The following is a 14,504-nucleotide window of genomic DNA, read 5'->3' on the forward strand; positions in this document are numbered from 1 at the left end:
AATGGTATGGATACTTCAGGACCCCAGAGAGAAGTGGCAGGGTTAACCTGCATGGAGTAACAATAGAAATTTGGAATGTTCTCAGTTATGATGGTTGCCTTGCTTGGTCAATAGCTGACTTGGCTAAGGGCAAGTGCAAAAAGGATAAAATGTCTTCTGTGGAAGGTGAAGTCTCTAAGACTGACAGTTGGGCATTATCCCTAGCTAGACTAGTATGTGAAATAGCAACAGGGTGGTCCCTATCTGCCACCCACTCTTAGGCTATTCATGTGAGAAAAGCTTGACTGGTAAATATAATATAGAAACGGTCAACTCTGGATAACCCATATGTGTCAGGATAAATTAATGTTAAGGTTAACTGACCAAGGCATCTCTGTCACTCAGGCTGCAGTTCGGGAGACTGTCTGCTTTCTAGTAGGGACAGCAGGGCCTTAAGCATGTCAGAAGTGCCTTAAGAGGTGAATTCTGAACCAGAGCACTAGTGCACTTTAATCTGAGAGAACTACTGCATGCACTGTGCACTTTAAATTGAGCCTGCCAAAACTGTCTGCTTAGAGGGTGCTGTGAACGGATCTCTCTCCCACTAGGACATTTCCTTCTGATACTTCCTTGAGGGACACTGATGCTGATCTGTGGCTCTGCCCCCTCCATGGGTCACATTACCTTGTTGAAGGTAGAACACAAGAAAACATGGTAATATTCTTATAGTCCACACAGTGAATAAAGTCTCTAATAAATGTTTAAATGTATATAATTTTATCGTCAAAAGCTCCTGTTGCTAAGCTTTGAATACTTCTTCAAAGTTTGGCAATGGGGGGGAGGGAGGGAGTGACATCATCCTGTGAGATGGTGGCCTAATCCCGATGCTCCAGCCCCGATTCTACTATGTGATTTAATTTGAGCATTAATTCCCCTTGATAGCACTATTAGAGATCTGCAGAGAATGGACATTTATCTAAGGATGTCGCAGGCGAAAAGAAAACCGAATCTTAAAAAGTTCTCCTTTACTAACCGGGAGGTGATGCAGGCGATTGACCTGGAAAATGAGGAGAAGGGTGATAGTGGTGTTGCTGAGGAGGCAGGCCACGATTTGGTCGATGGCAAGCGAGGTGATGATATAGAAGAACTGCTGACGCGTGCAGAATTTCAGCCTTGGTTTGTGGAGCTGTACCAAGATATGGCGCTGATAAAATTGGAGTTTTAAGGCAATGGTAATGGAGCTCTGAGGAGATGTCACTGATCTTGGTCGATGTGCCGAGGAGGTGGAGATGCATATCGACAAACAGGCTGCGGATTTTACAGTGTGACGGAAGGTGGATGATATCTCTAAGACAGCGCAAGATATGGAGGAGTGCCTGGAAGACCTAAAGAATAGGTCTCATAGGTCACATTTCCAGTTTCGAGGCAGGCAGGAAGTGCCGGAATATGCAGATTGCTTTCAAGTTGTAATGAGCATTTGCACGCAGATACTGTGAACAGACAAGACCACTGAGAATGTGCCAATCGTCAAGTTGGAAAGAGCACACAGATCTTTGGGAGAACAGAGGTGGAATCTGCCCTGAGATGTCATTTGCTTCCATAGTTTTGTGTTGAAAGAGAAGGTGGCTGTACTGGACAGAAAGATTGGTTGAATGTCATGGAGGTCTTTCAGGACTTGTCCATAATTTCCATACGGAAGTCCAGGGAGTTCAGAAGCATTTTTTTTTTTTTTATATTGAGAAAAGAAGAAATCAAGTATCACTGGCTGTTCCCTTTTGGACTTCAATTCTCAGTGCGGGGTACTTTGACCAAGGTGAAATCGGTGGCGGTGGTTGCGGATTACCTGCATAGTGCGGGGATATCTGTGCCAGCGGAGGAAGGACCTGGCATCCCTGCTGTGAAGGAAAGATCGTCCCAAGTGGCAAACAGTCCTGGGAGTGGACAGACATCTTCGGAGACAGCCTGAGCAGCCCTCATCACCTGGAATGCGAGTGTGTGAGGATGGGACTGTGGAGTTGAACTGTTCAGTGGGTTGCTGGGTCAATGCCTTTTGGGGTTTTGCATGACTCTGATTTAAGTGTGTTGTTAAGTATACCTGGTACACTATGAGGGGATAATCAAGTATGAGGGGATTGCATGTTGAATATTTAATATTTTTGAAACGCTTTGTCTAAAATAGGGTGTTACTTCCTTCCTTGGATCCACAGAATTGTAACAGCCTTACCTCAACTGTAGACAGAATGGCATCTGTAGAGGAGTGATGGGGCTCGGACACAATCCAGTCCCTTATCCCGTGGAATACGAGACAGCAGCAGGCAACCAAATCCAAGTTTGCTCAAGGGTTGAGGCAGGCAGCAGCCAAAGCAATCCAAAATCCAGTCTGGGGTTGAGGCAGGCATGAAGAAACTCACCGACAGCAAAACCAAGCACTACACAAGCCTGTTGCCAAGGCAGGGAAGTGCAGCAGAGATAGCATTTAAATCTCTAATGTTCCTGCACTTACCGTGGGAACTTCCAGCAGGGACGCCCAGTGTGATGGGGGGAGGAGCCACAGTGGAGCGCGCTTCCCGTCGTGCTTCTCTCTGAGGAAGCCGCCGGCCATTGCCGCACCACGGGATCGCCGAGGGCAGGCAAGGCCCCATTTGATTCCTAACAGAGGGGCTTTGAGTGAAGTTCTTGGAAGGGTACCTATTTGGATGGGGTTGTTCTTCAGATGGGGAGATATTCCCCAAGTGGTAGTTAGGTATGCTATAGAGATGGAGCTTGGGGAGGAAGGGTGGAGTTGGGAGGAAAGGGAAATGACAGAGTGGAGGTGATTGGTATTTTCACTTAGTTGGGCATCGGATTTGCTCCAATGGGCAATTGGCTTGTGTGTTGTGGGCAAAGGTTGCATGTGCGATTTTCTATATCTGTCTACAATATGGTGGTCATAAAAATGTCTTTAAACACAAAGGGGCTAGACTCCCTTATTAAAAGAAAACTACTGATGAAAGATGCTGAGAGTATGAAAGCAAATATGGTCTTTTGTCAGGAACCATATTTAAAAGCAAGGAATGTTAAATGTTATCCAACAAAAATTTCCAACTCAGTATTTTGCTCCAACTACGAAAGATGATAAATATGGTAGGGTAGGGATTCTATTTGTACATAATGGGGCAAATCTTTAAACATACGCGAGGGTGCAGATTTGTTCGCGCAACCCGGCGTGCGCTGCCGCACGCATGTTATAAAATTCAGGGTCGGTGCGTGCGGGGGGGGGGGTGCACAATTGTGCAATCTGCACGCACCGAGCTGAACAGCCTGCCTCCATTCCCTCCGAGGCCGCTCCGAAATCGGAGCGGCCTTGGAGAGAACTTTTTTTTTTGTCTCCCCCCCCCTCCCCCCACCTTATTTCGTGGAGTTACACGTGGCTCTGGCAGGCGTAACTTGCGCGCGCCACTGGCTCCCTGCCCCGGCACAGGCCGTTGTGCCGGAGCACTCTGCCCCTGGACTTACGTGCGTCCCGGGGCTTGCGCGCGCCGCCGAGCCTATGCAAGATAGGCTCGGCGCGCACAGTGGGAGGCAGGGGTAGGTTTTCGGGGGTTGTGCGCGTATCTTACGTGCGCAACCCTTTGAAAATCTACCCCAATTTGATAGTAGATGTAAAAGCGATAATCAGAAATGCTAAGGGTGGTAGATTTCTTATTCTGAAGGTGTTTAATACATGGAGAAATGTTTACTCTGGTGAATGTATATGTTCCAAACACTAATCAGGGGTTTTTCCTAAATACTATTATATAACACTCTGATGGGATGAGTTGAGGGTCATCTACTGTTGGGAAGAGATTTTAATCTGACCCCACATCCTTTCCTAGACAATTTCAATAGTGGCAAGGGATCCATGCATTTTCAGAGACAGAGATTGAAGGAGTTGATTTTTACATCGGGTCTTGTTGACATTTGGAGGTTAAGGAATCCCAGTATGAAAGATTATTCTTTCTACTCGAGGCCTTATGATTCTTACTCCAAGATAGACTGTATTTTGCTAGATAAGATTTTGGCAGGTAGTTTATCAGACGCGGGCATTAGTAATATAACTTGGTCGGGTCATGATCCGGTATGGGGGGAAAGGAAGGTGGGTAAGGATCAATTGCAATATAAATTTGAGGCTGAACGAGGATTTATCTGATAAAGAATTTAATAGTAGTCTTATGGCAGATATGGAGGAGTATTTACTTTTGAAAAATACTGAGGAAGTTAGTCTGGCAGTGCTGTGGGAGGGTTTAAAAGTGGTGGGGCATGGGAAGCTAATCTCTAGGGCTTCCTACCTTAAAAGAAGAGTAGGATGGGCTGAGATTACAACTAATGTAGAAAATAGGTACATTGGATATTAAACATAAGAGTTGTAGGGATGAGCAAACAAGGACAATGCTAGTTAGCTCCTCAAGAATTGAATGCTTTTGATCTGGCAGAGACAGCATCACACATGGCATGAGTTAAACAGAAATATACTTTGAATTTGGAAATACAGTGGGCCGATTATTGGCAAGATGCCTTAAGTAACAATCCTTAAGATCAAAGATAGGATGGAGAAAATGGTATATGATAGTAAGCTAATTTCAAATAGCTTTGCCCAATTTTATGAAGATCTCTATTCTTCGGATAGTAATATTAAGGAGACAGATATTAAGAGATATCTTAATTCAATACCTCTGCCCTATTTTCCGGAGCAAGCCAGGGAACTTTTAAATGCAAAAATTAGGGGAGAGGAGGCGTTGAGTTATCTCGGATTTGAAAATGGGGGAAAGCACTGGGTCTTTATGGCTATATGACCAAATTTGATAAAACTTGCAAGCAGTTTCTAGCCAGGCCCTTAACATCCATGTTCAATTTTCTGAGGGAAGGGGTACTCCTGGTGCAAGGAGCAAATGTAGCAGGTATTACTTAATAGAGAAGGCAGGATAAGGACCCTTTGCTTTGTGGCTCCTATAGGCCCATTTCCCTTATTAACTTGAACTTAAATATGTTAGCAAAAGTTTTGGCTTCCAGATTAGGCATTATAGCACCTCTTCTCATTCATGGTGACCAGTCTGGTTTTGTCCCAGGTAGACTTGCTGTAGATTGAGGAGAGTTTTGAACTTAATATGGTGGGTGCAATACCAGCATACAATGCAATATTGTTGGCCGTAGATGCCGAGAAGGCATTTGATAGGGTACACTGACCCTGTTTATTTCAAGTATTGCTTAAATTGGGGTTAGGGTCCTGCTTCTTGACCCAAAGAGTATATTAGAGTGAATGGGAGATATTCCGATATGTTCACAGTGGGTAGGACGAGGTTGTCCGCTGTCTCCTTTGTTGTTTGCATTCTCCCTGGAACCGTTTGCGGAAAAGATTAGGAATAATATTGCTATGGAGCGCTATGGAGTCTTCAGCTGTAAGATTTTGAGACGATATGTGTATATATATATATATATATATATATATATATATATATATATATATATATATATTGCAATTCTGTTAAAAGTAAATTACAACAAAGCTTGAACAGTAGCCGTTGACAATAAAATTCTATGTTGAAACATATATCAGAAACTTTATTCACTGTATGAACTAAGATTACCATACTTTCTTGTGTTCTACCTTGATATTTTCAAGTGTGGCTGATACTCCCAGTTTATTTACTGACATTACCTTGTGCCAGGACCTCCCTATTTGGGGGGTGGGGGGCATGCAGACAGGCTACCACCAGCAGTTCTGCGTCTTTAAGCACCCCTTCAAGTGGCCCCTGAAAAACATGATATGCCTTAGTAAGACATTGGATGTTCAATAACCTATTTTGTGTGAGACTGGCAACAGTTGCTATGGACATGTAAATTTAAAAAAAAAAATGTTTTTGGGTCCATTGGAGCTGATGTGTGAATAATTTAATTGTGCCTGCTAGGAATGGGTATCATATTTTGCTTCTAAAAGTTAACACTGAACTCTGTAGGCTTTGTGATATAATTATCTTATCAGTGTAGTTGAATTTTATTGTTAATAGCTTTGATTTATGTTGAATTTCAATATATCAAAAATGATTAAAACTAAGGTACCAGTTTTTACTTGAATAGACATTCTTTGTATTTTCAAATCATGGATTTGAGATTCTGACAAATTGTGAACCAATTATGTCCTCAAACTTAATTTAGCAGAATATCAGCTCCAAGTGGATAACAGGGCTGGGGGGTGTGGTGTTAAATCCTTTCTAGCTCCTTTGCATGTAATGGAATTTCTGGTGCTTCAGTTTTAAATTTGGAAAACTAGCATTGTTTTATTGTCCTCCCCTCCCCCCCCCCCCCCCAAAGTTTTCTTGGAAAGCATTCAAGTGATCTTGATTGTCAGGATTGGGGTGTGAGTGATCCCCTCCCCAATCCTGACAATGTAGGTTCAGGATTTGATTCTCATAGGGGACTTTCATCTTTATTTTATAAACCTAATTTTTAGCCTGCTGATCCACAAATCTCAGCGGGTTACAACATACATAATCATTAAAACTGAACAAGCAAGACTATACTGACATATAAATATGTAAACAATATGACAAACAGAACATTAACAAAGTCAAAACAAATCCAGTATAAACAGAGTAAACAAGCATAACAGAACTCTCCTGGGAAAAGCTAAAGCAAAAAATGGATTTTAAGGAGTTTTCTAAAGTGGAGAAAGTCAGTCATTTTCATTTCTAATCTTGTCTGGTAGGTTGGACCAGCTATACCAAAAATCCATATTGTAGTGTTATATTTGGCAGCTCATGGGGCCCTGCAAGCCACCCCACTCACCCCCAACTTGGCCAGACCCATCTTGTAGTCAGCACACAGCCTCCTGCTCTGAACGCTGCCCAGTGCAGCCCAAAACCCCTCCAACCACCACGCTCACTACTGTCCCCTAGGCGCATGCATGCACATTCGCACATTACGTAGGCTCTGTGGCAGGATACGCTGAGTGGCGCCTTCCTATGACAGGCTGAGTGGCCTACTTAAGCAAGGGCCTCTTAGTATTACCTCACCTCCGCAATAGGACCTCTGCCTTAGCAGTGCACGCTGCCTTTGAGTTTCTGGATTCTGTGTCCTGTGTTCTGGATTCTTAGTCCAGCCTTGCCTCGTCCAGTCCCGCCTTGTCCAACCTTCCCTGTCCAGCCTGCCTCATATTACATACCTTGTCCAGTGTATTCTGTGCATCCCTGTCCACCCCTGGTCCAATGCCCAGACCATCACTGCCTGCCGACTGGACTTGACATGCCTGCCTGCATTTGACCACAACTGCCTACCCTGACGTCGGCATGCCACCGGACTCCTACTGTAGCCACTGCTCTAGAGTCCCACCCAAGACCCACCGGCTGCCAGAACCCAAAGAACCATCCTGCGGGGGAGGTGGCAGTCATAGGTGATACTCCAGTCTGTTCCGCCACAGGGTGTGTTTGCCAGCTGCCAGCACAGGCCGCATAGGCTCACCCTTGAGGCCACACCACAGCACAAAGGGCTCACACCCACGCCACCCTTCACATCTAGATTCCTGCAAGTGTGGGCATATTTAAGAGATGGTATCTCCAATAAGTGTTGATGAGCAAAGTTGTGATAAGCGATTGGGAAAGAAACTGGTTATATTGCAGTGGTACCCTACACACCTGTATGGTTACAACTGACAGTTACTTCCTCCCTGAAGAAGCTGAACATCAGCGAAACAGGAGCCTCTTGTTGGAATTTAAAGGAAACATTTTTGTGAAGGGATTTCCAAGAGAACATTCCTTTGAAATGTAAATATACTAGATTGTAGGATGGTACTTTTGTAATATGGTATTTTGGACACATTTTGTGTTAGCATCTCAGATGTGTATAATATTTGTACATAACGATGTGGTATGTGTGTGTGGATGTGAGTCTTTGTGTGTGTTTAAGCATGGTACTCATTTTTACAATTTTGACTTGTGTAGCATTTATGGTATGTAATTTTAGAAGCACTGTGTAAGATGTTCAATGACGTTTAGATGCTTTATGAAGCCACACTTATTAATGGTTTTACAAAGAATGTAAATAAAGGATTGTTACAATTTCTCATTATTTATACCCCTTGTTGTTTTTGATGAGTGAAGGCAGCAACTCGGATGGTATCTGTTTATCGATGAAATAGAACAAGGAGGGGGGAACAAAGAATGTTAGGATTAAGAGTGGTGAAAGCAGAAGCTGTATCTGTTAGGACCAGGAGTGACTGAGTGCGACTGTCGAAGCCTTGTTGGTAAGATAAGGCTGCTTGTCTTTGCCAGCAGATTCCACTCTTGGTCTGAATCGGTTGTTTTGTCATGATACTGTCTCTTCATGTATTAAGATTTTCAGGACACAAATGAGTTCAGTGCCTTGGTCAGACCATCAGCTGATTTAAATTGATTATTTTGCTGTCCTATTATTGACTTCTGTTTGTAATCCATTGAAACAGACATGACAAATTGCTAAATTTGATGAATGCTGGCAGCAGGTTGCTAAGTCTTTGCGAACTGAAAATACTTTGGTTCTTGCCGAGTCTTTTTCATCTTCCTTCTCATTAATCTTAGATCAGGTAGCTCCCTCTTCTTCAGAGCTGTTGTGTGCCCTGTCATCCAAAAAGCTGGTCTTGATGCCGTCCTTTTTCAAACATCCCACTGCTTGGAAAACTAATTGAACGTTCAGTATGTCACCTTGTCCAAGAATTTGAGGTTTTGGATCAATTTCAGTCTGGCTTTCACAGACCCAATAGTACTGAGACCCTGTTAGTCTTTTTACTTGATCCATGGATGGTTGGTCTAGATCATGGGCCGTCTTTTTGGATATTTCTTCTGCCTTCAGTGCAATCAATCATACTTCTTACAGTGATTGCACTCCTTGGGTTTGGCCCTCAAGTTGTCCAGTGGTTCGTCTAATTTTTCCAATTGTGTACGACAAATTTGGGTAGGCTCACAGATGGTTCTTGCTAAAGCCCTTAAAACAGGGGTCCCACAAGGATAGTTTCTTTCAGCAGTATTGTTTAATATTTTCTTGCTCCCAGTTTGCCCTCAGTCCACATCTTTAGATGTGGAATTTCATATATATGTTAATATCCAGCTCTTTTTTTAATTATTATTCTCTGCTACTAACTTTGATACCTACTTAGGTGACTGCCTGTTTAAGTACTATTCAAGACTGATTTAAAAGAAACTTCTTGTAATTGAACCTGGCTAAGTCTGAGGCAATGGTTGGTAGCCATTCCTCAAATGAGACATTAGGTGAGGCAGTTCTTCCCATACAAACTGAGCTGCAAAATCATGGTATAATGATTGTTCAAAATCTCACCATGAAGCCCCAAGTCAGTGTGGTTGTTGCTTATTTTTAAATTTAAAGACAGTTGTGAAATTAAGGCCATTGATATTGCCTCCAGACTTTAGCATCATTGTCCAGGCATTGGTTATACTGGTATAGATTATTGTAGCTCTGTTTTATGTGGTACTACTACAGATGCTTGATTATCTAGAATGCAGCAACTGGATTAATATCACAAGTTCCTTATAAAGGCTGCTTAATCTTCATTGGTTCCTATGAGTTGGCATACAGAATTTTGAATTACTGATTCTCTTTTTTTTGGCACGTCATATCTTACGTCCTATATCCTTCAGAGATTTAATTCATGTTGGTCCCTTCTAAAAGTCTTCAGCCTGAGAATACAGTGAAACTTGTAATTCCACCAGTTAGCCATTATCATTTGCACATAACTATGTCCTGACCTTTTTTTCCTATTGCAGGACCTATTTTTTGAACACTCTTCCTTTAGACTGGCATATTGGAAGAGAGTTAAAGCTTATTTGTTTCTCCAAGCTTTTGAAATCTAATAGTGCCTCTTGCACTATATTCATTTCTATGTTGGACTGATTGCTCTGTGTAATACTACTATGTTATGATGCACTTGATATGTTTAATGAGTTTTATTGGTTATATAATTTATTGAGGTTGCATTGTACCTCGTAGGGAGCATATACTTGGACCCGTGAGTTAAAAATATTTTTAATAAATTAAGGGATAGATTTTAAAACGAACTGACTGAGAAGGAACTTCCCTCCCACTTCCCCTCTCCTCCCCACCCCTTAAACCCTTCCTATCCTTTTTTTTTTGTTTTGCAACTTACTTCACGTCCGGAGCTGAAGTAAGTTGCGCACGCCGGCCAGCAAGTCATCGGGACAGATACTGTCCTGGCCTGCCCCAGCCCCCACCCCTTTGGAGAGGCCCAGCACTTGTGCACGTACCGGGGGTCAACATACATGGCTAGGCCTGTTTTAAAATGCACGCAGCGTGCAAAAGGCCCGGCCATGCGTGTAAACCTCCAGTTTTACACATGCAGGCCTTTTAAAATCGAGGGGAGGTAGCTGCCTCCATTATCCATAGAACAGCACTGAGGGATAATCTTGTGGGAGGCTTTGCTTCAGCCCCTTTGGCTGGCAAGGGCACCATGCTATCCTGTCTGATTAGAGGATTTAATAATGAGGGAATGACTGAGAGAAAAATAATTGAGGCGGGGTGGCTGGCTTCAAGGCTCAGGCCATAATACTGTGGTAGGAAGGATTTGAATTTGCATCAGTCGTCTTATCAGAGCTGGTTGGGTTGGAGCATGCTACAACAGTGATGTGCTCAGGCCCAGAGAGAGAGCAAAGACTGCCAGTAGTGAATACAAGGCGAGCCTCAGAAGAGACCTTGCTCCATCCCCTGGGCTGCAAGGAAACTGGAACCACCCAAATGTACCATCTGGGGGAAAAATTTATCTTATCTTTATTAAAATGTCTTAATCACTAATGCCTTAGCTCTAAACGATTTGAATATGCCTTAGCACGAAGCAATTTGAAGACAGAGAATCAAAAAGGGAACTAGGTCAAAAAAAGATTAACTGGACAGAGTCTTGTGTATGCACTAAAAGATTGATCAGTATTTGATGCAACTGACCAGGATTTCTTTTGATTTTCAGTTACCTGTTAAATCCTTACACAGTGCTGGCTTGTGTTGCTAAATCTACCTGTGCCATTAACAACACTATCATTGCCTTCTTTATTTTGGCCACAGTAAAAGGTAAGATGTACTAATTGGGTTTTGCTAAACTTTCTGCCAGTAAAATCAGAACAGTTAGCATTTGCAGTTCATTGCAAAAGCAACTTTGTTTGCATTTTATTTTCCAACAAGTGCAAAGTGCTCCTAGCTATCAGAAAATGAATCCGATCTGTGGAGACTAGAGTGACAGACCTGGAGTAGTTAATTAAGGTAGACAGAAATATAGCAGAGACCTTCGAGGACATTGTAGCGTGGTCCCATCTCCATTCTGGCAGCCTCCCTGCTGCTTTCAAGGGGCAAGGTCTTTAGGAAGGAGGCTGTCACCTTGGAGTGACAAGAAGTGTTCTGTAACTGGGACCTGCCTTCCAACTAATCCTTTTGCATTGAGGATATTGCTTCAAGAGTATGCCCAGGAAGGAAAGAATAAGACTGCTATGGTTTGTGGGTGTGAAGATCACTTAGTAACATGCCTATGTGGTGCGAAGGTAGCAGACTTTGTGTGATGCTTAAATAAGATTTTAGAGAGTGCTAGGGAAGAGCCAGCTGTTATAATACTTGTGGGTATAATGACATAGGAAGATGTAGGAGAGAGGTTCTGGAAGCCAGATTTAGACTTTTAGAGAAGGTTTGACTCCAACCAAACCACTTGGGGTAGGTCTTTCCCAAGGACTCGAGCCACCACCAAAAATGCCCAAGCTCTGTAATGAGTATCATATATACTTTATATTCAATAAACCATCCTGGAAGGGCTGGAGGTCTCTTGTAGGAACAGAGAGCAAATCTTGCTTCCAACACCTTGAATTTGACTCTCAACCACCAGTAGCCAATGCAATTGATGCATTAAAGGGGTAGCACTGGATTTCCTAGAACTTCACGTTGCCACCCTAACCTCCACATTCTGAAAAATTTGCAGTTTTATGGGTGGTCTTATCTGAAAGACCCGTGTATAGTCCATTACAATAATCAATGATTATTTATTACTAGAGTCTGCATAACTGATCTAAAAACCTGATCAATACATATTTCAGTTTGCTTAATTAAGTGAAAACTATCTAGCACCATTTTGAGTGCCATGAACACAGTGCTACTACTGATTCTTTGCTGAATGGTTTTACTTTTATTATTTTGTTTTGTTGAGCTATTAGTATTGTCTTCTCTAGCTTAACCCCTACTGTGCTTAACATTTCTCAGACCAGAAATGTTAAGATGTTACTGTTAAGTTGCTATTTTGAATTTAGTCATTTGATTTATTTCAAGTTTAGCCCTTTTGAGCATACCCTTGGATCTAAATTGTTACTTACTGACCTTTGCTGCTATTCTAAATTGTTGTACCCTGCTTTCAGTGAATTTTATTCAGAAAGGTGGATAATAAATCTAAATTATAGTATATACCCTCTTTACTCAGATATTTGGGGTTCTAATGTTAGTACTGTCTAATTTGACCCTAAGTCCTTAATTTCAGGCACTGGATTTGTCTTAAAGTCCTCCCAGGTTAACAAGAAGTTAATTGATGGTATCTCTGTTGTCCCTATGCACTTAAATTCTGTTTTGTTAGTATTAATGGCCATTATGTTCTCCTTTAAACCAGTTTCTCAAAATCACCAGATCACCGTTCAGTTTTTTTTCAGGCCCATTCTTGGGTCTAACCTAATGCACTTCAATGTGATGTGAAGCCCACCTGTCTATAATCCAGGCTCTCTCATACCCTCAAAGTCTTAAGAACCTAAGAAATTGCCATGCTGGGTCAGACCAAGGGTCCATCAAGCCCAGCATCCTGTTCCCAACAATAGCCAATCCAGGCTGCAAGTACCCTAAAACTAAGTATATAGTAATAGCAGTGGCTATTTTGTAAGTCAACTTGATTAATAGGTAATGGAGCTACTTTTTTCTACACTCTTTGTAAGATGAGGAATATTTGCCACTGGTTGGTAATTAAGGTTTGCTGAGCTTTATTAGCGTGCAGTAGTGCTCCTGTTTGTTTGGTAATTAAGATATAAATTTCAGATCCAAATTTGGCTTTTTAAGGATGGGTATAACGATTGAGATTTTCAAATTTGAAGGCATTATCCCTTTCTTAAGCAAAACAATTAATTGACGCAACTATTCCAATACCAAATCTGGCCAAAGTTCACCACATGTGAATAAGGGTACGGGCTAAAATTAGTATGGACCTTATTTACAATATTATTCAATTCTACCTATGATAAAGGAGCAAACGTCTCTTGTGCGAGTTCCTGTGAACATGACGACTACTCTGAAAGTCTTCTATTTATTTACTTAATATATTTTAAAATATTTCTATTTTGCCCATAGCAGATTACTATACTGAGCTGATTACATTAAAGGAAATTTATAAAAATCATTACATACAATTAAAACAAACTCAGAATCCATCCTAAAATAAAACCTTTCTTCTTTTTTTTTTTATTATCTCTTTATTCAAATTTTTCCAAATTAAAACATAATACAACATTGTATTTTCGTATAATATAGGTAATCACATTATGAGACATTCATAAATCTCAAACAAAAAAAACCAAATAAACAACATCTCAATATATCTCTCATGTGAACTATAATGTGGGGGGTCCTGACTTAACCATAAATTTCACATTATTTCAAACTATAAGGGAGTGATTTCTATTTATGTTTAAACAACCGATGTTTCTGACTGATTGGCAATCATTCCTAGACTAGTTTTATCCCTTAAAAAATTCTCCAGGTGGGATGGCTCATTAAAGGAAAACCTTTCTTCTGATTAAAATCATAGGCTTATCAAAAGGCTCTTGTTTCTTACTCCCAATTTCTCCCAATCTTAATGTTCTTTAGATTGAGCTGACAGTTCTATTTGCAAACTTTCCACTTTAGAAGTAAAATAGTGTGCAGAAATTCCCTGCTTCTCATCAGATTCCCTTGCTGTTTTACCTAATTTTCAATACCATCCTATAGCATAGTGCTCTTGAGGCTTCTTATCGGCACTACGGATGGAATTCATAAAATAAGACCTTTTCGCTTTAATAAGCAATCTACATTTTGTAGCCATTTTCTTCCAATTAACTTAATTTAGGACAAAGGGTTTTTGCCCATCGTCATTTTAAATTCAAACTAATGTCTTATAATTTCTTAACTCCTTAGTAAATCAGATCTTATCTGCCACCAAATCCAAGGTTTCCCTAAAAGCTTCCAGCAAGGACTCAACAGAAAGATCTCCTTGATCTAGAATATTCTGTTCTTCAGCCTCCAGGGGACTGATGTCTTGTTCAGACTTCTTTATCAGTATTATTCCTAACTGTTCCATGTCTATTCTATGTCCTCGCACTTTAAAATCCTGCAAATAATTTTGTGGGGGATCTTTACTGCTTTTCTTAAAACTTAAATAAATATTTGAAATCCAACTATAGAATATTTAAGGCACCATCAGTCCTTAGTTCTAGTAGCTTCTGAGCTAAAAAGATTTCATGACCCGA

General features: G+C 41.4%; 1 protein-coding gene across 2 annotated transcripts in view; it reads left to right on the top strand.

The window, feature by feature from the left end:
• The window catches only part of PIGU (phosphatidylinositol glycan anchor biosynthesis class U), a 115,580-nt gene that overhangs the window by 25,671 nt on the left and 75,405 nt on the right, over positions 1-14,504 (top strand). For both annotated transcript variants that reach the window (XM_029612636.1, XM_029612637.1), the window contains exon 7: positions 10,958-11,058. In XM_029612636.1, coding sequence (XP_029468496.1) covers positions 10,958-11,058 — 101 coding nt within the window. The remainder of the gene's footprint in view (positions 1-10,957; positions 11,059-14,504) is intronic.

The sequence above is a fragment of the Rhinatrema bivittatum genome, chromosome 8, assembly GCF_901001135.1.
Source record: "Rhinatrema bivittatum chromosome 8, aRhiBiv1.1, whole genome shotgun sequence".
NCBI classification, from domain to species: Eukaryota; Metazoa; Chordata; class Amphibia; order Gymnophiona; family Rhinatrematidae; genus Rhinatrema; species Rhinatrema bivittatum.